Source organism: Megalops cyprinoides, chromosome 12, assembly GCF_013368585.1.
Source record: "Megalops cyprinoides isolate fMegCyp1 chromosome 12, fMegCyp1.pri, whole genome shotgun sequence".
Classification (NCBI taxonomy): Eukaryota; Metazoa; Chordata; class Actinopteri; order Elopiformes; family Megalopidae; genus Megalops; species Megalops cyprinoides.
Genome location: NC_050594.1, coordinates 21,246,913 through 21,271,588, shown reverse-complemented (window position 1 = coordinate 21,271,588; position 24,676 = coordinate 21,246,913). Strand labels below are relative to the sequence as shown.

The window sequence follows — 24,676 nt, the reverse complement described above, 5'->3', positions numbered from 1 at the left end:
GAAGAGCAGGAATTCGCTGGCTTCATTGAAGGGCAAAACTATGCAGTCAAACAATAACAGTAAACCATTCAATCAGGCAAAAATAGGGTCATACACAATTACAGCCAGATCCTTATCCTTCTGCTCCTATAGTCTCACACAAACTTGTGTGTTTGAGTGTGTGTGTGTGTGTGTGTGTGTCTGTGTGTGTGGGGGGGGGGGGGTTGTATTATTCTCATTAATTAACAATCTTGGGAAACGGGTTAATGATAATCTGTGGGATGAATTGTAGGGAGAGTGGTAATGATGTGTCCTGCTTTGTGGATTGGACTCTGGAGACAGCAGCCTGCCGGTATGCTGTAACCACCGAGCATCTTTCCAAAATCAGCTGTGCTGCGTGATTTGTGAAGTCTCGATAACGCATCCGGAAAGGCACGTCCATGTGTGCAACGCGCCGGAACTCTCAGAAGGACTCCTTTTGTGCGGGTGGAGTGGAGTGGAGTGGGAAGGGGGCGGGAGGAGGAGGTTAGGAGTGCTTTGGTAGAGCCTGTGGTTCACTCTCTGCAGTCAGACCTGCCCCAGCTCGCTGCGAGCAGCTTAGCCTTGGAATTGTTATGGTGAACGCTCTCAGAATAAGCCCACTGTTACCTAGCAACCCCTCTTCCGCGCTTCTCCGGGTTGCGTTTTCTGAAACGCCGGAGCGAGGCGCGGATCTGCTGCGCTCGGCCAACACTAGCGCAAAGAGAGAAACAAGAGCGACACGACGTCAGCAGCTCCCGGGCTAAGGTCACAGCGGAGCTGCTGAAGCAGTTAAGTGCGGGACGATCTGATCCCCTGCGCTCTGTCTTTCCCCCCTCCCAGGTGGTGCGGGATCAGATAGCGCACTGCACGGTGAAGCTGCGTCAGACCACAGGGCTGATGGAGTACTGTCTGGAGGTCATCAAGGAGAACGACCCCAGCGGCTTCCTGCAGGTGAGTGGTCAGTGCAAGACAACCCCCCCACCCCACCCACCCCTTCCACCCCTCCCACCCCCCCCACCCCCATCTGCACAGCCATGCCAGGCCCTCTGAGAGTAAAGCATTATAACATTTTTTTGTTTTTATGGAAATATGGTTCATATGTTGTTTTTTTCTGTGTGGTCTTCATGTTTGCTATATGTGCCCTGTGCCACATAGAGTGTTTCAACTGTCTCACTTGAGACCATGACCCTCTGCCTCGCAGATCTCGGACGCCCTGATCCGGAGGGTCCATATGACCGAGAGCCAGTGGGGCAAGGGCACGCTGACCCCCCGGATGACCAGCGACTTTGACCTGACCCTGGACAGCGGACCACTCCTGCAGACCATCCATCAGCTGGACTTTGTCCAAATGAAAGGTATAGCAGACTGTGTTCAGCATGGAAGACAGAGGGCGGTGTTCTGATCATAGAAGAAAAAGCCAAACAGACCGAGGCATGAGTATTCAGAACCCGCTTTTCACTCATTGTTCCCCCTGAGCGAAACCCATTAATCTCCGAAAGCAACGAGATTAGTTCATCTCAGCTTGTCAGCTACGTGAATAATAGCGCAGTTAGCGGTGTGTGCTTGCGCGTGAGAGTGTGTTTGTGACTCAGTGTCAGTTCCTTCCTCAGTCCCAGCGGCCCCCATGCTGCAGTTGGAGGAGTGCTGCACCCAGAACAACAGCGCCACCCTGTCCTGGAAGCAGCCGCCGCTCTCCACCATCGCGGTCGACGGCTACATCCTCGAGCTGGATGACGGGAACGGGGGACAGTTCAGGGTGGGTGTCCCAGGAAGCGGGAGAGTTTGGGGAGAATACAACTTTTAAGAAAAAAAACTGTTTCAAGCTTTCTAGCTTTGATTTCACCAGACCACCATATTAGGCGAATTAGTAAAGAGTAACTCCTGACATTTAGGGATTGATTTAGGGAAACATCTGTTTTAGATATCCAAGACAGTTTATTATTCATTAAGTCAATTTACATTAAAGGGTAAGTTCTGTGAAATTTAAAACATGGTATGTTTTTCCAAACCTGCAGGTTACTAGAGATACATATTAAAAAGCACGGCTTCATATTCTACACCATATGGTATTCTTCCTATCAGATGCATGGTTGAGTCAATTTATTCTGATATCCATATAACTAAGACACAATATTATGTTTTCAAAATCCAGAAATCACCGGATGCAATTTAAAACTGCTTGTTAAAAGTAAATAGGTGTTGCTTGCTTACATAATCAAAAGCCAAGCCCACAAGAGGTTTGCAAGTCACCCTTTTAAATAAACGGTACCTGTCTCACACCTCTGTTTGCCATTTGTCATGAATGACAGTGATGAAGCAACTGTGGCATCAAAATGGCCATCCAGTGCCGCTGTGTGTGGCTTTCCCGGCCAAAAGACGAGACATAAATCAATGTCTGTAGATACAAGGATGCAGATCATAAGGAGCGTAGAACGGGGTGAAATCAAAGTGCCATATTCAGCTGAGCACAGCCAACACTGAAGACCATTTTAAGTCAAGTAGAGTAAGAGAAGATCATGCTAGTGTCAGCAACAGCTAAGGCAATGCCAATTACAGCACTTATTCCCAGTGAATGTGAGTGTTAGTGCATTTTAAAGAATGTGTGTTCAAAATATATTTATTAAATAAATAAGTATATATTGATGAAGGAGCATTTGATGTCATTTCTATAGTGGTTAAGTAAGTTAATTAGTAAAATCCCTTTTTCTGAAGTCCTGGAATGCATCTCTGTATGAGTCATGTCATTTGTATGTACTGTCACAATATTTCTGATAGTAAAGTGACCTTATGGAATGAATCCACTACGTTAACAGCATTGTATGCCTCCACTCTATGTTCCGCACAGCAAGATAGAAGTCTTACAGTAACAGAAAGCACACTATATCTACAGATTTGCCCAACATTTTGTATATATGAATTCATAAATTCATAAGTGATCAACAACTTTTCAGTAACACACCAAGTTGCAAATATAATGTGCTGAAATCAACAGAGAGAAGGAGAAGTGGAGCAGTATATTCTGGGCTTTTGAAGAGGTTTAGATCAGTCTAAAATAGGTTATGAAACCACAGAAGGGTTTGAAATTAGTTTGTGTGGTTGAAGATTTAATGTGAGGTAAGCAACAGCATCAAATTTAAATTTACAAATTATAGAACTAACTACATTGAGGCACCAGATGCATTGCCTCACATGCCATTATTTGCAATTTATATGTCTTCATTGGGAATATATTTACACTTTACAGATTAAATACTCTGTATTCAACATGCATGTAATATGACACATAGAAAAACTGAAATAATCATTACTCAGGAGTAATTATTCGTTATTCACAATTCAGGAGTTATATACACATGCATATATAATGTAAGGATTATATATATATATATATATATATATATATATATATACATTATTTTCATTATTGACATTTAGCATTTACAGACATATAGTAGAGAAGTACATGCTAGTGGAAAATGTATAACCATACACACATTCCTTGGTGTGTATGGTTAATTGATACAGTAAATTTTGCCTCTGAAAAATGGAGAGGGGCTGACATGGACCTACTAGCAGGTGAAGCACAGCAGTACGGCACCCCAGGAGGACAGAGCTGCTTGGTGGCTGAGAGGGAGGTCCTCCTCTGATGCTGAAATAGGATAGGGAGGCCATTGACACTGTTAGCTTCAGGAACGCTACAGAGGAAGGCCCGGCATCCCAGATGTTACGATCCCTTGATCCTAGATCACAGCTGGTGTCACTCATTCAGACCGTTGTAATACGACCCTCTCCGATTTCAGTTCTTCACAATGCAGTCAGTCACTGTGTAACTGTATCAGCGTACCCCCGGAAAGGAAAGGTTCCCCTTTCTTCACTTAAACAATGCTCTCTGAACAATGGAGGGAGTATTTGAAGTGTACAGCTGGCCCTGGTGATCTCTGAAATGCTACTTTTCCTCAGGGTTGGGTTCTGCAGAAAAGGCACACGGCGTTATCAGGTTGGCCACGTCTGGATTGGCTGCAGACCCCATTACTGAAAGTATTTCTGCCTTCGGACACCCAATTTTCACTGGCCTCCTTTCCCTGCAGTCTCCCCATGAGTTTCACAGACTTTTCCTCTTCCCCAATTATATCCCAGAATGCACAGTAGTTAATTTAGTTGCAATCAACAACAAATGAAAAAAAATATTCATTAGACTTTAATTAGCAGGAGGCTTCGACAAACTGCTGTGCAGCTGGCAGTGTTGTGCTCTTGGCTCCCTGCTTTGCCGATGCCAGTGACACGTGCTCACACAGGCACACACACACACGCACACGCTCACATACCCTCTCTCTCTGCGAAGCGTGAAAGTTTCTCTTTGTCCAATGTAATCTGTGATGCAGACTTGATCATCAGCTGTGCTCTTTGCTTTGCCTCAGGGAACACACTGTGGTTCTATTTATAATTTGTTTGTGTGGGCTGTCTCTTCTACACAGAAGCACACACTTACTATCTCAACATTTCTATGGATGAGTCAATAAAATTGACATTATCCAATTGTAGAAATGCACAAGTGTGCATTTTTATCGGTCGATTGCTTACTCTTAGCATGACCAGCTCTGGTGAGTGTATCCCTTTAAAGGGCATCAAACATTCTCTGAACATAAGAGCAGGAACAGGCACTGCTCAGGGGATTTGCAGGGACCCCTTATGATTTTCTTCATGCCATCTAGTGGTAAAGGAATGTACTGTCCTTGTTTTGGGGGAGTCCTTCTGTCACAGAGTGAGTACGTTAGGGACACTGCTGTTTCTAGGGCTGCTTAGTCATAGCCAAAAATACACAGCGGGGATAGATAGACCTAAAAAGCATTTATAAATAGCCTTGTAAGGACTACAGGATCTGCTCAGTGCCCTTGTTCTGTCCAGCGCAATACTTTCCCGAATTTCTGGGTACTTCAACTTTTCCTGTGGAATTTCTGTCAAGCTACAGGTACATGCAACGCGTGTATATGCATTTACACATATATGTTTTCTGACATGAAGCGTCAGTTTTCTCACAGGAAGTGTCTGTTTCCTGACAGGAGGTCTACGTGGGGAAGGAGACCATCTGCACAGTAGATGGGCTGCACTTCAACAGCACCTACAAGTCCCGAGTCAAGGCCTTCAACGCCAGTGGAGTGAGCCAGTACAGCAAAACACTGGTCATGCAGACTTCAGAGAGTAAGAGGCCTCAGAAAACGCATTCACATTTCTACACCCTCACCCCCACTCCCCCCAGCCCTTGACACACAGGACACAGACCCAACGACTCCTGCTCTTCTATCAGATGAGAACCACTCTCCATAATCGGGGAAGCCAGTCCATCATCAGTGGGTCCTCTAGGTTCAAGACTCAGGGGCCCTCCTGTGACTTCTATGGGCACGTCCTCATCCTTGAGCCTGTATTTACAGCAATAATTAGGAGAAGAGCATTTGAATGATTGTGGGTTCACATGTGGCATGCCCCTGACGTAAAATCATTATTATTTTTTCAAGTATCAAAATGGTTGTAAATGTGTTGGCCCCTTCTTTGTACCTTCTTGTTACCCCGGATAAGGGTGTCTTTTAAGCTAACGAATAAATATGAATGAGAACTGATACATAGGCTGCTGCTGCCCACAGAATGTGCTACTCCCCTAATTGCAAGGCGTCTCAGACCAGGCAGAGAGGAAGAATAGAGATGGTCACTCGTTACTGGAGAGCTGATTAAGCAGAGCAGTCCCCATTCCAGTATTGACAAATGTCTTGCGCCGAAAGATACTGCATGAAGCAATAATCCATAATGACAATAAGCTTACAGCAAAGAGCCTTTTGGCTGATGGTCAGACCAGATGGTGCTGAGGTTGGGAGGGGAGACTGTCAGGAAGGCATGGATGAGTGGGGTAGAGCTGAGGCCAGTCTGGCGCTGACTGGCAGGTGGGCCAGGGCCCTGCTTTTCTCCAGAAGCTGTTCTGGAGCCTGTGCCCTTTCCTGTGTGTCTGACGGGGCCAGTCTGAAGCAGAGAACCCCCACGGGATGCCTTGCATTGGACCACTGAGCAGAACCAGCTTCCCCTGACTCCCATTGCTTTTTACTGCTATTCCAGCCTTTCCTCTCCACGCTGTCTATCAGCTTTTCTTCTTTTCTCTCCCTCTCCTTCTCTCCCCTCCTCCATGCATTTCAGCCGGACTCCCCCCATGTGATATAAAAACCATAGCAACAGGTACGGACGGGTCATTTTAACCCCCCCTCACTGCTGAATGCCTCCTGTCATTGTGAGTTCCTCCAGAACAGTTCACCTCATGCTATACACCATTGAAGTTAGAGAATCTCTTCCATACCACTGTACATATACAGTGCATATATGTGTACATGTCAGTATAGGGTGAGGTGACTTGTGGCGTGTGCTGAAGGGCCCCAAGTGTTTTCAGTCCAAAGAGATTCTTGCATGGTCAGAGGCCTTTCGTCTGTCCTCATCGTCCACATACACAGCCACTGAATCTAAAACTCAGCCACCCCCTCCCCCACCCCTCACACCACCAAACTTCAAGAAAACATTGTGCAGAAATTCAGTGTTTTTTCAACAATGTATTAATACTGCACAGAAGATCATTCTGGATATGTACATTTGTATATATTTATTCATTAGAGTAGATGTCTGACTGAAATCACCTGACCCATTTACCAGTCATTCCCATAGTAAAGAGAGACTCCCACTGGATATGTTGTTGGAGAGATTGCTGAGGTGTCAGCATCGATACAAGCTGCCATTTCTGCTTCTCTTATTCTTATCCCTGAGTCCCTGGGGAGCTCCACACTACACTCTACAGCAGTATGCTTATCCTGTCAGGTTCCTCTGACAACCAACAGAATGTCTGACAGGTTCAGAAGCAGTGCTGTGAGTAATTATTGTGATTGAATAAATGCATAGATTTCTGTGGGGGCCAAGTGTGCTTCTGTTAGTACACTGCCCTCACCATCCTGTGGGATTCTTACCATCACTCATTCAGTTTGTGTTTCTGTATGTCTCCATTCCAGGCTTCACGGGGGCTATGGATTGATGGGGTTATTTAATTAACTGCTATAACTGAGCCATAGTTTTTCTATGTTTGCTTACACCTATGTGTGTGCATCTTCATGTGTGTGTGTGTGTTACAGTCGCCTGGTTCACCTTCGACCCAGCATCCGCCCACCCTGACATCATCTTCTCCAACGACAACCTGACGGTGACGTGCAATAGCTATGACGACAGGGTGGTGATGGGAAACACTGGCTTCTCCCGTGGGGTGCACTACTGGGAGATGTGCGTGGATCGCTACGACAACCACCCAGACCCTGCCTTCGGGGTTGCCCGCGGCGACGTGTTGAAGGATGTCATGCTCGGGAAAGACGACAAGGCGTGGGCGATGTATGTGGACAACAATCGGTCCTGGTTCATGCACAACAATTCACACACCAGCAGGTGAGGAACAGTGTCATTTCTTGGCCAACATGCATGTCTCTGGCTCTCTTTGCTAGGGCAAGCTGTGTTCTGTATAATTATGCATAAAAGTGTCTCTTGTGCACTTCTTTACACACAGTATACCTCTGTGTTGACACATTCATGTGTGTATGTTTCACTCACTCTTGGTGAGTGGATGTGTGTTTTTCCAACTGAATCTGTATGTGGATGTCTCTTTCTTTGTGTGTGTGTGTGTGTGTGTGTGTGTTTCTGTGTGTGTTTGATTCCCTCTGCCCTGTGTGTGTCTCACCGTGTTTGTCTCTTTCGCTGTATGTGTTATCAGGACGGACGGGGGTATCAGCAAAGGTGCCACAGTGGGAGTGCTGTTGGACTTCACCCGTGGGATTCTGCTGTTCCTCATAAATGACGAGCAGCAGGGTCCCATTGCCTTTGAGGGAATGGAGGGGCTCTTCTACCCTGCCATCAGTCTCAACCGCAATGTGCAGGTACCTTCAACGAAATACGACCATAAAGCAATCACAAAATGCAGGAGCACACATTCAGCCTCAGCTGAACCATAACACGATGACAGCATGCAGATATCCACTAAACACAAGCTAAAGCTAACCACAACAGTAACACAGCCATGTGTGGGTATACTCCTATAGCTAAACAAAACATTACATTACATTACAGCCATTTAGCAGATGCTCTTATCCAGCTTCCAGCACACAGGAACAGAAGTCTCTCCATTCAAGTTGAATGCGCAACAGCGTCAGACCAGGCTAACAACACTCCCAAACGAGTGAATGTGAGCATAACACTGTTCAAGCTGCTGTCCTGATTCCGCTGTCCTGACCACTGTGTGGGAGTTAATTCCACCACTGAGGGACCACTACAGACAGCCATAAAACAACGTTAGTGCTTCACATCACAGAACGGCACAAACGAGCAGGCAACTGTAAAATCTCAGGCAAACGACTAACAGACACAGTGAGGCATTAAGCAGGGTGCGGGGAATGTGTGCCATGATGCAGCAAGGTCGTTTACTCATTAGCACTGTGGTCTTCATTGCTGACGGGCAATGCAGCTTTACTGTTGATGTGCATCACCTCAGGGAGGGGCTACTGCAGGAGAAGTGCTGTATACGACCCTCTCAGTGAATATTTATCATACATAAAATGTGTATAGCTTCTGTTGAAACACTCTCCTGATTTATGTTCACTTCTAATCGTGAATCTGATGGCAAACACACAAATGTATTGTGACAGCCATGATGGTATCAGCCTTCAAGTGGTATCTGTTCCCAGATCTGTTTCATACGTCAGCCCAACATCTCCCCCTGCTGCACTGACAGATTCAGTACAGCTGAATTACAAAGGTGCACTGTGAGCTACATTCCTGTGCCTTTTTCCCTACAGAAAGTGATCAGTTCCAATGATACAACAGAGTCGTCACTTAGGAGCTGATTCAGACTTACAGCGGGAGCACTGAGCGTTTTTTCCAGAGCCTCTCACCGCACACATTCCTGCTTTTGGTATTCAAATTACAGCGTAACTTCCAAGAGCCTCATAACCGATGCATATTCTCACTGAGATCCATCGCTGCCACTTCTCATCATTGCGAAGTGCAACCGAAAGGCACTGGCACACTTTGGAGAAATTAAAGCAGTTCTGCAACTGAGCTGAACAACTAATAAACATAACAATGTGATGCGCACATATCTCAAGTGTAGATCAGCTGAATTAGGCTACTAGAGGGAGGATGGAGGGAGCAGCTGCTGGCTCTGGAATGGTATTTGCAGTGTGGTTTGTGGCAGCAGTCGTGGTAAAGAGCAGGTCTTATAACCCAGCATGCAACCTGGTTCCCTTCCCAGGAGGGTTATTACTGTTACACCCTTGGGCAAGGAGCTAAAGCTGGATTGATCCAGTAAATATCCAGCTATATGAAAAAAATGTAAGATATTTAAGGCACCCTGGATAAGAGGATCTACTAAGCAAATATCATGAAATACTTTAGCATCAGCAGGCACCATTCTGCTGTTAAGATGGTACAGTCTCTGATGTAAAAACTAGTGTAGCACGAGTAATTACGTACACATATCCTCAATAAGTATTTGAGATTGGATCCAAAATCTCAACTGCTACAAATAATAAAAAAGAGAATCCAGATTTACAGAAATGGGATAAACAACCAAGCTGCCACATTTATAAGCAGATTATTTAAAATATATTTGTTCCTGTTTTTATGAATTTTCTAAATTGAATAGTCCGTACACTGTTTACACTTCTGAAAGATGACCTTAAAGGACATGTCAAAGTTGCGCTCTCTTCCTTGCTCTTCCTGGATTTGCAATATCTGTATCAATACATTTATAGGGTATTTAAGGGGAATTGGCATGAAGATCAATATATCACTTTTTCATTTTGCCATTTTGATGTCTAATATAGTAATGGTCATTATAGCTCTGATGTTAATAGTGTTTTCTCTTGTCTCAGGTGACTCTGCACACAGGATTGCCCATCCCTGATTTCTACACGCCTGGAGAACCTGAACCCCCGGGCTCAGTGTGCTAATGTCCCCATGGAAACAGTCCAGCGAGAGGGACCTGGACTCACACAGCCTCTGTCAGTCTGTGTTTCTGCATTTCAGTCTCCTGTCCTCTGCCTTCCCTGGTAGACCACAGACTGGAGACCATGACTCCCCTGAACACCTCCTCTTTGGTAGGACACCCCCATGTTCAAGGCCTGCTGTACATTAAACAGAGCTGAAGACACTGTTAACGGAAAGCAAGTATTGTTTGTCCGCACTTAGCTTTCAATGTTTAGGCTATATTTTTATGGTATTTTTGAGGGGTATATGGCTGAAAGTGAGTGTCCTGGGTGGGAGTCTGTCTCTTGTTAGTGCCCTGTGAACTGTCTCTGAACCTGAAAATCCAGACAAGATAAAAGCTGTTCCAGCATCCATTGGTCCCAGTCAGTCCTTATCCAACTGTAAAAACTCAACTCAGTGAGCACCTGCTCACAGACAGTTTGGACAAAAAAATACATATTATTTCTTCAAATCTACACTAGGTGGCATCAAAGTCTTTAAACAGAATCAGGACAGGGCTTACTCACTGCAGGTGCAAAAGCAGCAATTATTGAGTCATTTACCTTAATAGTTAATTACTGAGGACTGATGTGGACCGTATCATCCATTATTGAGTTTCCCATGCAAAAATCCTTTTAACCAGAGCGACAGTAGGGTATACAGAGCAATGCTGTGACCAAGTAGCCTGAAATATAATTCCCTTTACCACCACCAGGAGGAGCACAAGGCACTGAGGAGGGCCCTACATTAATTTGACATGGTGTTTTGTTTGCTTTTTCTTTTCTCTTTTGCATGAAATGAGATGGTGCCTAGCTTACTTGATTAATGATACCTGGCAAAACCAGTGACCTGTTTTTTTTTTCCTTTGTCATTTCCTCTGACGTGGGGGCGCTTAAAGTGGCTATCTTGTGAACTCCTATTGTACCTACACAGTGACCTTTCAGTAAGTTGAATTAATGGGGCACCCTGCCATCACTGGGACTGTACAGTCTGCGCAGCTTTTTCAGGAAACAGAAGCTACTTCTGCAGAACTCATTTCTACACACCACAGCTTCTGCAGAATGTGGCGTGTCTGATTTCTGTCTCAATTTAATCTGTTGTTGCTTTTTTTATTGAGGTTTTTTTTTGTTTGTTTAATTTTATTTAATTTTGTGTTTGTTTTTTTTTTAATTGGTGTGTCAGTTTTGGCACAGTATTCATGAGGTGCTACAGCAGCTGGCTTACACTTGGTCACTTTAGGTGATCAAGTTCAAGTAGATTTTGTACTATTGTTCATGAACTGCCCTTATGTATAAAATGTATAAACATAAGTTATTGATGTTTTAGAGCTATTAATGTTTTGGCTTCTCTTCTTGATTTAGAGAAATTTGTTAGTAGATTGTATGAGTTAGAAAAGCAATGGTTTGAAAGAAATGGAGAGCCTGATAACAAACCAAAATCTCTGAAATATTTGCTATGAAGACCCCCTGACCCCAAACTGTGCATGGGAGAGTGTGCTACTTCATCAATACAATACTTTTTCCAAGAGCTCTGTGGTAGCTGAATATGGCTGGCATCAACTCTGTAACTGAATATAAGGTGCTATCTGTAAAATAAAACACGCAAGGTGTGCCTTTATAAAGTAACAGTTGATGGACCTACCATTATAATGTGTGCTTATCACCAAACACACTGTGGATGGTGCATCCATAGCATGAGGATTCCAGGGGTGGGGAGTGTTGATCCAGAAGCATGCGATATGAGTAGGTTTTATAGGTATCTTTCTGTTCGTTAGATACATGGAGCTGGCGTAGTGTGTAATGTCTGTTTAATACTAATAACCTAATTGAATTTGACAGTTTAAGATTTGAGGTTGGATGAGGACTGCGACCACCTTCCTACTCTTGAGACCCTTGAATTCAGCTGTCAGAGGTGTACTCTTCAGGTATAACCAGTATATCTAGTACTCGCTCTAGATGTGAGTCAGTGACTGGATGATTCTGGGTGTCATGCTCTTCTTTTTTTTTTTGAGAGCCGGCACTTGGTATGTTCTGAGTTGTTTTGAGGAGGGCTGCAAGTGTCTTTTCACTGTACACAGTTGCTATTACACTCGCCATGTTCTAGTGTGCATATTATATTGAATTCAGTTGAGACGTAGAGTTTTAACATTGCGTGTAAGATTGCATTACTATCTTCAAAGACAGGGATGGATTGCGCAGGTGAACAGATGTCTTAGTGCTATACATTTGAGACTGAGCTTTTTCAAATTAGGAGGAATTAATTAATAAGAGTTGTTATTTAACACAGTAACAGCTATTAGACAGTAAACATCAGACATTCGCTCTTCTTCATAAGGTTTATGTAGTGGTTTATTCTGTTTTATCTGAAAGCTAATTCTGTTAAGTTTGAGATAACAGTTTTTGATGATCATTCACTAACTGTTTTAAGAACCTTCATGAGCAAAAAACTTGAGTTTGACCGCTCTGAAACTATTAAATAAGATAGCTAAAGAGAGCTATCCTGGGACCTGGGTACTCCAAAACAAGGTGCTAGATAACAGATGTGTTTCTCCATTACTGTCACTGAATGTGTTGCACACGGCAGTGTGCGAGGAGGCAAAACTATCTTTACACATGGTTGAACTGAATCTTCATCAGTGCTGCTCAGAGCACTAATGAGGCATCCCCTTTGTTTTTCTGTTTATGACTCTTTAATCATGCCACAATGGAGCATAGGCACTGTTTCAAACATGCCTTCGAATCCTAAAATACCAACAAGGCCACTTTATGGGTCACTGGACAGACAGCCAGGGAGGGTTTGGCTGTGCTTTGTAACTTAGCCAGACACTGGCACACAACAATGTATTTTCCCAGGGTAGGATGTCTACAGATGGGAAAAAGAGAAATTTGGGTTTATGGTTTGGCTTTTTCAAAAATAAGTTTTTATCATCCAGAACAACTCATGAATATCCCCTTACCATAAAAGGCAATTTTTCTATATTTAAAAGTGTTTAAGGAAATAAATAATAAAGATTATTGTTTGTAATGTGCCGTCATTACCTGCTCTGAAGAACAGCTATGAGGTTTGAAGAACAAATTGACAAGTTTGAGTAATATAGCATTTGTATTATTAAAAAAAAAAAAGATAATATACCAGAGTGATTTTAGCTTATTCACTCATCTGTACTCTAAAGGAATGGTTCGTAGCAAGACCAGACTGTAACCACTCAGACAGTGCCAAAGAGGAAGACCTGGATGGTGCCTGATCATGAGACCACAAGATCAAGTGGACTGAGAGTCTGCTAAAGGGTACTGAGACATGTCAGTGGTCTAGATCCACAAATCTCTCTATCCTACAATTTATCGTTTAAAAGAAACAACAAAAGAAAAGACATTGTCGCTGGACGACAAGCGCAGTTCATTAAAGGTGTGCGGTGCGTACGGCAGTGCCTGCGTTATTGCGACATTCTTTCCAGTGATGGTGACCATGTGCTCTATATTTAATACAGTCCAGCTGGTGATGTAGAATGTAATGTACTTCCTCACCTCCTTGTAACACTGCTTGTTATTTATACAATTATTTGCTTATTATTAGTGGCTTAAATTGATGTTATTATTATCATCATAACTATGATTATTATTGATGTAAGTATTATTAAACGCTTGGTGTTTTCTGTTACAGTATATATTAAATAAATGCGTTACAGTGTTTTGGACTTTTCTTGTTTTTTCTTTCGAATCGCCCGTTTTCTTGCAGCACCCAGGCGTGCATTGGTGAATTCAACACACTAAACCTTACTCAACTATTTACAAAGGCGCTTCTGAGCAAGACAAAACTGGCCAACTCCAACAAACTTTCACTACTGACATACTGTGGGGGCTGCCTCACAACGCTGCTCTGTGAACTCGCCCCTTCTGTCAGAGGGCTGTCGGGTTCTTGGCTGACACACCTCCAGCGACTGCTGTTGCCAATAGATGTCGGAGAGGAGGGAACTTGTAGTGCACGAATCCTACTTATATAAACTTCATGTGCCTTGGCTCAGGCAGGAAACAGGGAAAAACTGTGTGTGAGAATGGCGGCGCCACTCAGTGACCAAGAGAAGAGAAAGCAGATAAGCATTAGGGGAATAGTGGGAGTTGAAAACGTCGCGGAGCTTAAAAAGGGCTTTAACCGCCACCTGCATTTTACTCTGGTTAAAGACCGAAATGTGGCGACGCAGCGAGACTACTATTTTGCCCTCGCACAGACGGTTCGAGATCACCTGGTTGGAAGATGGATCAGAACTCAGCAGTTTTACTATGAGACCGATCCAAAGGTAAACTTTGTGGCGTTGCTGCACGTTCACACGCACACACATTCCGTAGTAGCCTGATTTATTAGCTCAGTTCAGATTGACGGTCACTGCCGCGGGTGCTGAAGCCTGTTTTACTCGCAAAAAAAAAAAAAAATTATACAGTGCAAAGTGGTCATTTGGATAATGCCAAAGTAAAGTACAGAAACTGCATTCATTTCTTGCTTGTTGTGACGTAGCATGCAGCAAAAATAGGAAGTGGGTGTTTTTGGAAGTGAATGAACAGCACATAGATTTCGTTACTGCCTGAAATTGCATGTTTGGAAAGGCGTAATTGTTTCAAAGAAATCTAAAACCGATAAAATGCTTCACTGTGTCTGTAGTCCTTAGTGATCCACTTGTCGCCCACCTTTGAAACTCGACAACATGAGCTGGAAGGGCGGTAGGCAGGGTAGTAGCTCATTTCGTCATGTTTCCTGCGTGAATCACTTGCTAATTTGCTAAATGTGATGTAATTGCAGAGATGAAGTCCAAGTCTGGCACCAAATTACCATGCACCGTGGTTACTTTGGAGCACTGCTGGGTCTTTTTACTGTAGACGCAAATTTAATAATCTTGTTTATTTTGTGAACACCGGTCAATTTAAAATGCAATCTGCCCTGTCCCCATCCTTTTAGTCCTATATCTTAACTACAGATAGACAGCCTTCCCTCGTGGAAAAGTACCGGCACAATCGCTGCAAAGTCACCCTTAAAAAAAGTGTAGTGCACAAGAGTCTATTAAACTTTACTCCTCCTACTTGCACAAATATGCAGTTATATGTGTCTGCCTGCATTCTCAACATTTTAAATGACCATCTTTCTGACAGCGTGTGTATTACCTCTCGTTGGAGTTCTACATGGGCCGAACCCTGCAGAATACTATGATCAACCTTGGCCTGCAGAATGCCTGTGATGAGGCAATATACCAGGTGAGGCGCCATGGACGGAGGGCAGAAACTCTGTCTATATGTAGGAAATGCCCCAGGAGACAGTGTGGCTGTCGGATGACATTTAACCCCTGAGGGAACCCCAGTTCACCATGTTTCAGGTTATTTCAGCATCTCGGACGTCTCACACAAGCACTTCTTTCAGATTAGACGATCTCTTATCAACTCAACCATTGGAAGCTCTGTCCTCCACCCATGGCAAGACAACCAATCTAAGTAAAGTGATAGGTTATTTGTAAATTTCCTGTATGTAACCACAAACGTAGCATGGTTGTTTCTTGCCAGGTTATGACAGTGTTGCACAACAGCTGGTATTTTTCCTTCTCCCAGAGTTTAATAAAAGGTGACAGGTTTACTTTTATAGAAAAACACCATGTGGTCTTGACCATCAGGTAAGTTTTGTTGTGCAAGCAGCTTGAGATGTGGATAAAGGAATTATTGTAAGCCTCAAAGCATAAGCTCAGAAGTGTCCCTTACATTTCTGTGGCTTTGCTCTGACTTCGCTAGCTGGGCTTGGACATGGAGGACCTGGAGGAGATGGAGGAGGATGCTGGACTTGGGAATGGAGGTTTGGGCAGACTGGCAGGTAATTTATCAAATTTCAGACATTGTCTAAATTGTCTGCGCATTGTGGTGTCTGTACAAGTGTCTTTCAACAAGCTGGAAATGTACAGACTGTTTGAGAAGTTGTGGAAAACTACAGAACACCAGTCCACAGCATGTCTCAACAGGAAATTTGAGCAACCACAGTTTGCGGTTGTCCCTTTTGTAGATTTGTACTATTGTTAAATTAAGTGTGCAATGCATTCTTTGGGTTGTGTCCCCCCAGCATGCTTCTTGGATTCGATGGCCACCCTTGGCCTTGCAGCATATGGGTATGGCATTCGTTATGAATATGGAATCTTCAACCAGAAGATCAAAGAGGGTTGGCAGGTAATTGTGCAATCCCTCAGTCAGTTTTTAAGTATTCGTAATGTACACATCATCACCAATTATTTTCTTAAAAGATGTCACAATGCAGGTTGCATTCAATGCCAACATTTCACAATTTCATTGAACTCATTCAAGGAGCAATTCTTAAAGCTATTCTTGTCATATCTCTGTGCTTGACCTCTGAATGTGACTTGAACATGGGCCACAGGATGTATTTTCCTAGAGGGAATTCTACGCACAAAAATGGTTTACATTGAATGCCTGACAGAAAATTTAAATATCCAGCTTCAAGTTAGTGGTCCGTCACCTATTTTAAAATGGTCTGCCATGCCCGCCGCAACTCTCAAGGGTCAAAGTTCCATTGGATCATTTGAGGGAAGCAGGGCAGTATGTTACTCTGGTGTGGGACAATCATTAACGGAGGGGTCTGCAGTCTGCCCCTGAGGTCTGTAACCACTGTTATTCTATGCTCATGACTGTGGTCATGCTGAAAGCAGCTCGTCAACCTGATAAGGACCCACACCATTAGTTTCTCATCTTTTTTATGTGAGCAACCTGTTTGCCCTGTAAACCTTTTAATGTAAATATGCATTTCAGGACTTCAACTCAAGTTCTCCTACAGATTATTCATTTACTGAAGGGGGAAGACTTGCAGCCTAAACTGCTCATATTTAAATAAATATCAAATATTCAAATTCAGATTCAATAAGGTTGTATTTATAATTTGCACATGAAACTGGATTGTATTGTGTGTTTTGCTGCAGGTTTGCTGTCTTGGAAAGAAACAAGCGTTTCTGTAAAGCTGTCTTCATATTAACTACTGAAATGGGATCTGTATAATTAGAATTGCTTTTGTAAGGACAGTACTGGTAACTAGCTCCCAATCAACATTGTGTGGTTTGCAGGTGGAGGAGGCTGATGATTGGCTGAGATATGGTAACCCCTGGGAGAAGGCCCGCCCAGAGTACATGCTGCCTGTGCATTTCTACGGGCGAGTAGAAGAGACTAAGGAGGGGTCCAAATGGGTGGATACACAGGTACCTGATATAACATGGGCATGGATTTTGATAATCTGAAGGTAGTTACTGCTTAAGGTACCAAGTACACCATTTTGTTCTGTGGGTAGGTTGTCCTTGCCATGCCATATGACACCCCTATTCCTGGCTACATGAATAACACTGTGAACACCATGAGGCTGTGGTCTGCACGTGCTCCCAATGACTTCAACCTGCGGGACTGTAAGTGCATGGCGCTGTGCCTTGATTACACTTCATGGAGCTCTGTGTATTGTTTTTTTTATTACTGTATTATGAAGTTGTGACTGTCTGTAGCATTGGAGTTGAAGTCCATTTTTTTACAGTCAATGTCGGAGACTACATCCAGGCTGTTCTGGACAGGAACTTGGCTGAGAACATCTCGCGGGTGCTCTATCCGAACGATAACGTGAGTCGTTTCAGCTGTCTCCATGTGACCGCAGTCTTGGTGTATACTTTGCTCTGGTTTCATGCACAGTTCTAGCTTTGGTGCATTAATGTCATGCTTTCCCGCATGCTCTATGTGTAGTTCTTTGAAGGCAAGGAGCTGCGTCTGAAGCAGGAGTACTTTGTGGTGGCCGCCACGCTCCAGGACATCATCCGCCGCTTTAAAACCTCAAAGAGGAGCTCCTCCTCAGGCTCCATCTCCTTTGAAACCTTCCCTGACAAGGTAGGCCGCTTGGACTCATAGCAACTGATAGCAAGGTGCATGAGGTTCTGATCTCCAAGTGTGCAGCAGATGACATTAGCTCAGAGTTAGTAGGGTAGGGAAATGAAATGTCACATTGATGTTTTCTTTTCACTCTGGGAAGGTTGCCATCCAGCTGAATGACACTCATCCTGCTATGGCCATCCCAGAGCTCATGAGGATCTTTGTGGACATCGAGAAGCTGGACTGGGACACGGTGGGTTGAAGAATTTAACCGCTATGAGCGAGAGGGATGCCATTGATCAAAAAAACTTGATTAGCGTGGCTAAATGATACTGCAGTTAGTGGCCATAAATTGGCCATAAACCTTGAACATCTGCAACTGGTGTGAAGCTCCGCAAGAAAATGAGCATGAATGTTTGGTAAAAACACATTTGTGTGGCAGGCCTGGGACATCACCAAACGCACCTTTGCTTACACCAACCACACTGTGCTGCCTGAGGCCCTGGAGCGCTGGCCAGTGCAGCTGATGGAGACCCTGCTGCCGAGACACCTACAGATCATCTACCAGATCAACCAGAAACACCTGGATGTGAGTACAGGCTGTCTGTTTACACACACACACACTCTCTGTCAAACATACACATGCACTAGTCTGGTACAGGACAACATACCTTATGCATAATGAAGTGTTACAAGGTTTAATCTTCCTTTTTCATACAGCCCCCAAAATCTTGTAGCGCAGGCATGAGTATTTTATTTTGCTGTAGATTAAGATTTGCATGTGTATGTTTGAGTGCATGAGTGACCTCAGAGCTTTTTTCCCTCCTCTAAGCTGTGAAATCTTAGTATTTTTCATAATGTAAACACAATTTCCTTCCTCTGTTATTTTCTCCAGAAAATCACTGCTCTGTTTCCTAACGACATGGACAGGATTCGCAACATGTCCCTGATTGAGGAAGAGGGTGGGAAGAGGATCAACATGGCCCACTTGTGCATCGTGGGATCCCATGCTGTGAATGGAGTTGCTGAGATTCACTCCAACATTATAAAAACAGATGTGTAAGAGGTCTTTTCTAGTGGTGCATCTGTCTTTTTGCCTGTAGAATTCTGTGATGCACAGTAGAATTCTTGTTTTTTGTCCTCACAGGTTCCGGGACTTCAGTGAGTTGGAACCTGACAAATTCCAGAATAAAACCAATGGAATCACTCCCCGGCGCTGGCTGCTGCTCTGTAATGCTGGGCTGGCTGAACTCATTGCTGAGGTTAATTTTGTACTTTTTTTTTAATGAATGTTCTTTTTGATATAACAGTATTTTCACTGAGCATCAGGATTTCCACCCATACTCGATAATCTTCATTAACTTCCTCATTTACAGGCTATTGGGGAAGACTATGTGAAAGACCTCAGTCAGCTACGGAAGCTCAATGACTTTGTGGATGATGACATTTTCATCCGGGACCTCTCAAAGGTGAAACAGGTGAGTTTGCTGCTGGCAGTACCTCTTCTCCATACAGGCTGGATTCAGTTCAGGCTTTAATTTCCTCTCAGCTAGCATTGCTTGCATTGCAAACTCAATAGACAGTGATTATAAATGTACAGCAGTCAATATGAGGAAAGGTCCATAGGTTTGTGGTGTAAACTTCATATATTTCTATTCTCATCAGCACATCTGTGATGTGTAATTTTGTTGATCAAGCTAAATTCCTGCATTAGGAGTAAATTCTTAAGACAATGCAGGCCTATCACTGAAGTTGCCCATACTTGCCCTATGGAAATACCAGTCATCCATTTGCTTAAGTTACTGTGAACATGTTAAGACATGTTTCAGAACCCTGATGAGATGATGTGGTCTGCACCAGTGATTTAATTGTTCAAGATCATTGTTTTTTCCCCCAGGACAACAAGCTGAAGTTCGCACAGTACCTGGAAAAGGTATACAAGGTGGAGATCAACCCCTCCTCCATGTTTGACGTTCACGTGAAGAGGATTCATGAGTACAAACGGCAGCTCCTCAACTGTCTTCACATCATCACCATGTACAACCGTACGTGTCCCGGCCACCCCAGCAGCTCACACATACCGCATCTGAAGACAGAAAATAATTGCGATTCTCACACTCTTTTCAGGCATAAAGAAGGACCCAAAGGCACCCTTCGTACCCAGAACTGTAATAATTGGTGGCAAGGTAAGTTCCCATGCATTGCTTAAACAAATTCTGTGTAGCATAATTTGACTTTTTTTGTTGATTGCTCTCACTTGCTCCGCCTGCAGGCAGCTCCTGGGTACCACATGGCTAAGATGATCATCAAACTCATCACCTCTGTGGCTGAGGTTGTGAACAATGACCCTGTGGTGGGAAACAAACTCAAGGTCATCTTCCTGGAAAACTACAGAGTCTCTCTGGCTGAGAAAGGTATGATTTGCAGTAGGTACTGTCAAGACTATTTAGAGGTCAAAGCAACAGCCACAGAGACCAGTCTTTATATCAGATCTCTCCCTTCCAAATATGCTTGCTCTCACTTGTGGTCAGACAATAAAATAGTTTTAGTTCACTTGCCCAGATTTCAACATTTATGTGTTGGCAGCCCCAAGATTACAGTTTGATTTTCAGGAGTCTTCCACATAGAGCAATCACTCTTTTGTGGGTGGTTTGTCTGTGATGGGGATTTGTCAGCCTGTAGTAAATTAACACTCTGAGAACCCAGGCTTGCATAAATGTAGGCCAGCAGTTTTCATGTTAAAAAGGATTGCTGGTTATTTGAGGTAAAGATCCCTCATGTACACTGAATAAATATGGCTCTGGTTGTAAGTCTTTTGTGTGCCCTGCAGTGATCCCAGCCACCGACCTGTCCGAACAAATCTCCACCGCCGGTACAGAGGCATCAGGAACTGGCAACATGAAGTTCATGCTGAATGGTGCCCTGACTATCGGCACCATGGACGGTGCCAACGTCGAGATGGCTGAAGAGGCTGGCAAGGAAAACCTCTTCATCTTTGGCATGACTGTGGACGACGTGGCAGAGATGGACAAAAGGGGGTAAGGCTTCCCAGCTGACCAAGTTGCTGACATAATTGAGGCCAGATTACAGGTTTTCTCTCTGGAGACGATAACAATGGAAGTAAATTATGTAAAATACTAAGATTTCACAATGGAGAGCAGGACAACAGCTCTGAGGTCAAACTCATGAATTCATGACTGCAGTATATATACAGTATGTGTGTGGGTGTGTATGTGTGTGTCACGCACTTAACCACCTTTCAGTAACTTGACACAAGGATGTTCAGTACTGGTACACAAGGAGTTAACCCCAAACTATATCCACAACTGAGTGTCTGAGTGTTTGTGATCAACAGATAGCTCAGACCTATCTGCCTGAGCAATCTGTTGATTATGGTAATGGTGCAATCTGGTTCTTGATCATCTTTTTAAGTGTACATTTGGAGACTGACTCTGATCCTCTCTTCTTAGCTATGATGCCATGAAGTACTACAAGGAGCTCCCAGAGCTGAAGCAGGTCATGGACCAGATCAAAAGTGGATTCTTCTCTCCCAAGCAGCCAGATCTCTTTAAAGACATCATAAACATGCTCTTCAACCATGATCGGTGGGTGATGTTCTAGGCAGGCTATTCTTGCCAGCTTAAAAAAACTGCATACAGTTTTTCAGTCAAGTAGAACATTCTCTGATGCCATTATCATGTTGTCTTCCCTTTCACCCCATGCCTTAGGTTCAAAGTTTTTGCAGACTATGAAGACTACATCAAGTGCCAGGAGAAGGTCAACAAGCTTTATCAAGTAAGCAAACATAAGCTTTTCATTAGTTATATTTGCTGGGCTCTTATTCTTTAAGTACAAGGTCATCTTGTATGGTGGCAGTGTAGCATAATTGTTAAGGAGCAGGATTCATAACCCTTAGGCAAGGTACTTAACCCAGAATTGCCTTAGTAAATATTCAGCTGTATAAATGGAGAACATTGTTAAAAAAAAAAACCTGTAACCGATGTAAGTTGCTCTAGAGCATCTGCTAAATGCCAGTGATGTAATAATGTAATGTAATCTTCATTGAACATTCCCTCCCCTAATGAAACAGAACCCAAAGGAGTGGACCAAGATGGTGATCAAGAACATTGCCGCCTCAGGAAAGTTTTCCAGTGACCGCACCATCACAGATTACGCTACAGAGATCTGGGGGGTGGAGCCAACTGACCTGAAGATCCCACCCCCAAATGAACCCCGGGAGGCCATCGAGGAGACGGCCCGGGCCTTGAAAAAGATGTGAAACCCTCAGGGGTACCTGAGAACAGGAAAAACTAGTGAAACATTCCTACTAGATTTGCAGAGCTGAAAAAAAGAGTTAGATTGCTATGTACGTTTTAGGCTCTGCTTGAAAGTTGCAAAAAGTTGTACAGCGGCACTAATTCAAGGTGAAGCCTCCAGTTAGTCTAAATTCAACAGACTGCAGTCTGTAGCTATGGATTTGCTCACCTGTCAGCACTAATGCAAATGTTTTGTACACTGAATTCGCTCCTGGCTAGCACTTTGTTATTGCCTGTATGCACATTGCACAGTGCCTACTTCCTGCTCAGTCATAGCAAGCTTGCGTATCTGTCCTTTCTAGTTCTCATCTTTAGCACTAGCATAGCACTCAGTATTTTATGTTATACATTTTCCAAGTACATAATATATAGTGGGCCTGTCAGGGTTTGTTTAGTTGTAACTGCAAATCATTTCTAGCATGTCAAGGCTATGAGACCTTGTCAGTTTAATGAAGCCTGTGCTTTAATGACAGAATGCATCTTTCACTTCTTCTAGAGGACTATGAATATGGATTATGTCTATTACTGAAGACATCTGGGGCCATAACATTTCATTCAGCATTTAATGACCTTTCTACCTGATGTTCCAAAGGGCAAGGCTGAGCCAATCAGTTGAGTATGTAAATGTTAGTTGAAAAAAGTTACCCAGCCCTGTGTTGAAAGGAAGAACTGGCATTACATTATTCTCCTGTTTGGCATTCTATATTCATCTCAATAAATACTGTCCACAACTGCTGTTTCATGTGTTTTATTCCCTACATTTTGCATCCTGTCAGATAATGATGCACAGGATGTCTTTCTGTGTAATGGAGCTGTTCATGAATCCCAGCACAAGCAAGCTTGACCAAGTATTTTCAAATTTCCAGTATCTTAACCATATAACCATATAACACATGAATTTAATACACAATTTCCAGTACACCTCTAAGTTCTTAATTGTTGCATGTTTCTGTATTGTTGAATGATATTTTTCATACAAATCAAATGATAACCATTTCAAGTTTGCCATCAACAAAGCAGAATCAGGCATTCAGACACAGAATTATTGCACATTTTGTGGTCTTCTAAACAGGACAGAGTTTGCCTTTCATGGTATGAAAGCAGATGCCCTGAGGTTAAACAAACCGCAAGCGCTTATGAAATTCCTGCCACAGCCACGGTGAGGAAGCACAAAATTATCTCATTGCAGAGGAAAACAGCTCAGAGCACATAACTAAAGCTCAGTGCAAAACCGTTTTACCTGTTGTACTAATTAAAAGGAATGTTCAATGTTGGCCTTTCAATCTTTTTAAGGGAAGATCAAATTGTTCAATGCTGTGGAGTCCCACATAAAAAAATCCAAAAGCAATGACCAAGTAAAAGGAATAATGATTGTGACAGCACACATCACGCATGAAGGGTGAAGACACCTGAACATTTAAACCAGTTTTCCCATCCATATACATCATAGATTTTGGTACATTACCAAAATGATAATGATAAATTATATTGTCATATTAAAAGATGACACCAGTCAGAGTGTAGGAATATTAAATGATATCTGGAGGTCTTGAGACAGGTCTTCTAAACACACAGACAGTGGGAAAACTGTGGCCATGGCACTTCAAATTTCTCTTATTGTGCAATGCTCTACACATCAGTGAAATGATCCATGAGCCCCCGGCCTCCAACTCAAACAAGATGGGCACTTGCATTGAAGCCGGTAACAAAAATTGAAACAATAACGGTTTTTGAACTATTATTGCTGTTGTTGATAAAGAGCGCTGATATTGCTTCGTAACATTTTACCTTAGATGCACTTTTATGGTAATGCTCACTAGGCAGGCTTTGGTGGAGGAGGAAATGAGCAAATCTGTGCGTTTCTTGTGGTAATAACAAAATCAATTGATATGCAGCCCCTAGGGCTTGAATGCCAACAGATGGTCTTTGTAGAGCAACAACAGAAGTACTGGTATGCTGGAATATCCTCTTAGAGGTTTATGTACACAGCCTCAAGTTTCATAGCATTAACTCAGCCAGGGCACAACAATCTCTATGTTGTATCATCACACAAAACGTGTCCATTATATAACTGGGATAACAGAACTGATGGCCTCCAGCAGCATCCAGGGAGCACTGAGTTACTATGTGCACTTATTTGGTTAATCTGGAACAGTTAAGTATAGTAAGTAGCGGCATACCCATTTCAGCCATAAAACACTTTAATTTATAAACACTAGAGGGCATCAAACACTTGAACTTGGACAAATATAAGTAAAACTGCAAAATTTTCTCATGCCATATTATACTAAACATTACGTATGAAGTATGAATGTTCCCCTGGATTATGCTTCCAGCAGCAAATTAAAACATTAAAAATACAAATGTGTTCTTTATTTAGGAGTACTTGTTATGTTTTTCAGGAATGTCCACTTATGACAGGAATGTCCATTCTAGACGCAAAAGTCCAGCCCT

General features: G+C 43.2%; 2 protein-coding genes across 5 annotated transcripts in view; both read left to right on the top strand.

Moving 5' to 3' along the window:
- trim9 (tripartite motif containing 9) overlaps positions 1-13,600 on the top strand; it is a 35,126-nt gene extending 21,526 nt beyond the window's left edge. Inside the window, exons 4-11 of one of the 4 annotated variants that reach the window (XM_036542362.1) lie at positions 841-951; positions 1,202-1,355; positions 1,611-1,756; positions 5,061-5,199; positions 6,181-6,219; positions 7,155-7,458; positions 7,781-7,943; positions 9,936-13,600. In XM_036542362.1, coding sequence (XP_036398255.1) covers positions 841-951; positions 1,202-1,355; positions 1,611-1,756; positions 5,061-5,199; positions 6,181-6,219; positions 7,155-7,458; positions 7,781-7,943; positions 9,936-10,013 — 1,134 coding nt within the window. In that variant the 3' untranslated portion in view covers positions 10,014-13,600. Of the gene's footprint in view, positions 1-840; positions 952-1,201; positions 1,356-1,598; positions 1,757-5,060; positions 5,200-6,180; positions 6,220-7,154; positions 7,459-7,780; positions 7,944-9,935 lie in introns of all 4 variants that reach the window. The other 3 variants (XM_036542361.1, XM_036542364.1, XM_036542363.1) reach the window with 3 other exon arrangements.
- A 317-nt stretch (positions 13,601-13,917) lies between these two features.
- pygl (phosphorylase, glycogen, liver) lies at positions 13,918-22,493 on the top strand. Its single transcript, XM_036541745.1, has 20 exons — positions 13,918-14,323; positions 15,168-15,269; positions 15,795-15,873; positions 16,117-16,220; positions 17,126-17,257; positions 17,347-17,458; positions 17,581-17,663; positions 17,784-17,924; positions 18,067-18,159; positions 18,349-18,495; positions 18,802-18,965; positions 19,054-19,168; positions 19,283-19,384; positions 19,804-19,951; positions 20,034-20,092; positions 20,179-20,320; positions 20,737-20,944; positions 21,377-21,511; positions 21,635-21,701; positions 21,997-22,493. The coding sequence occupies exons 1-20, from the start codon at positions 14,081-14,083 to the stop codon at positions 22,183-22,185; spliced, it is 2,565 nt and encodes an 854-aa protein (XP_036397638.1). The 5' UTR covers positions 13,918-14,080; the 3' UTR covers positions 22,186-22,493.
- Positions 22,494-24,676: the final 2,183 nt, after the last annotated feature.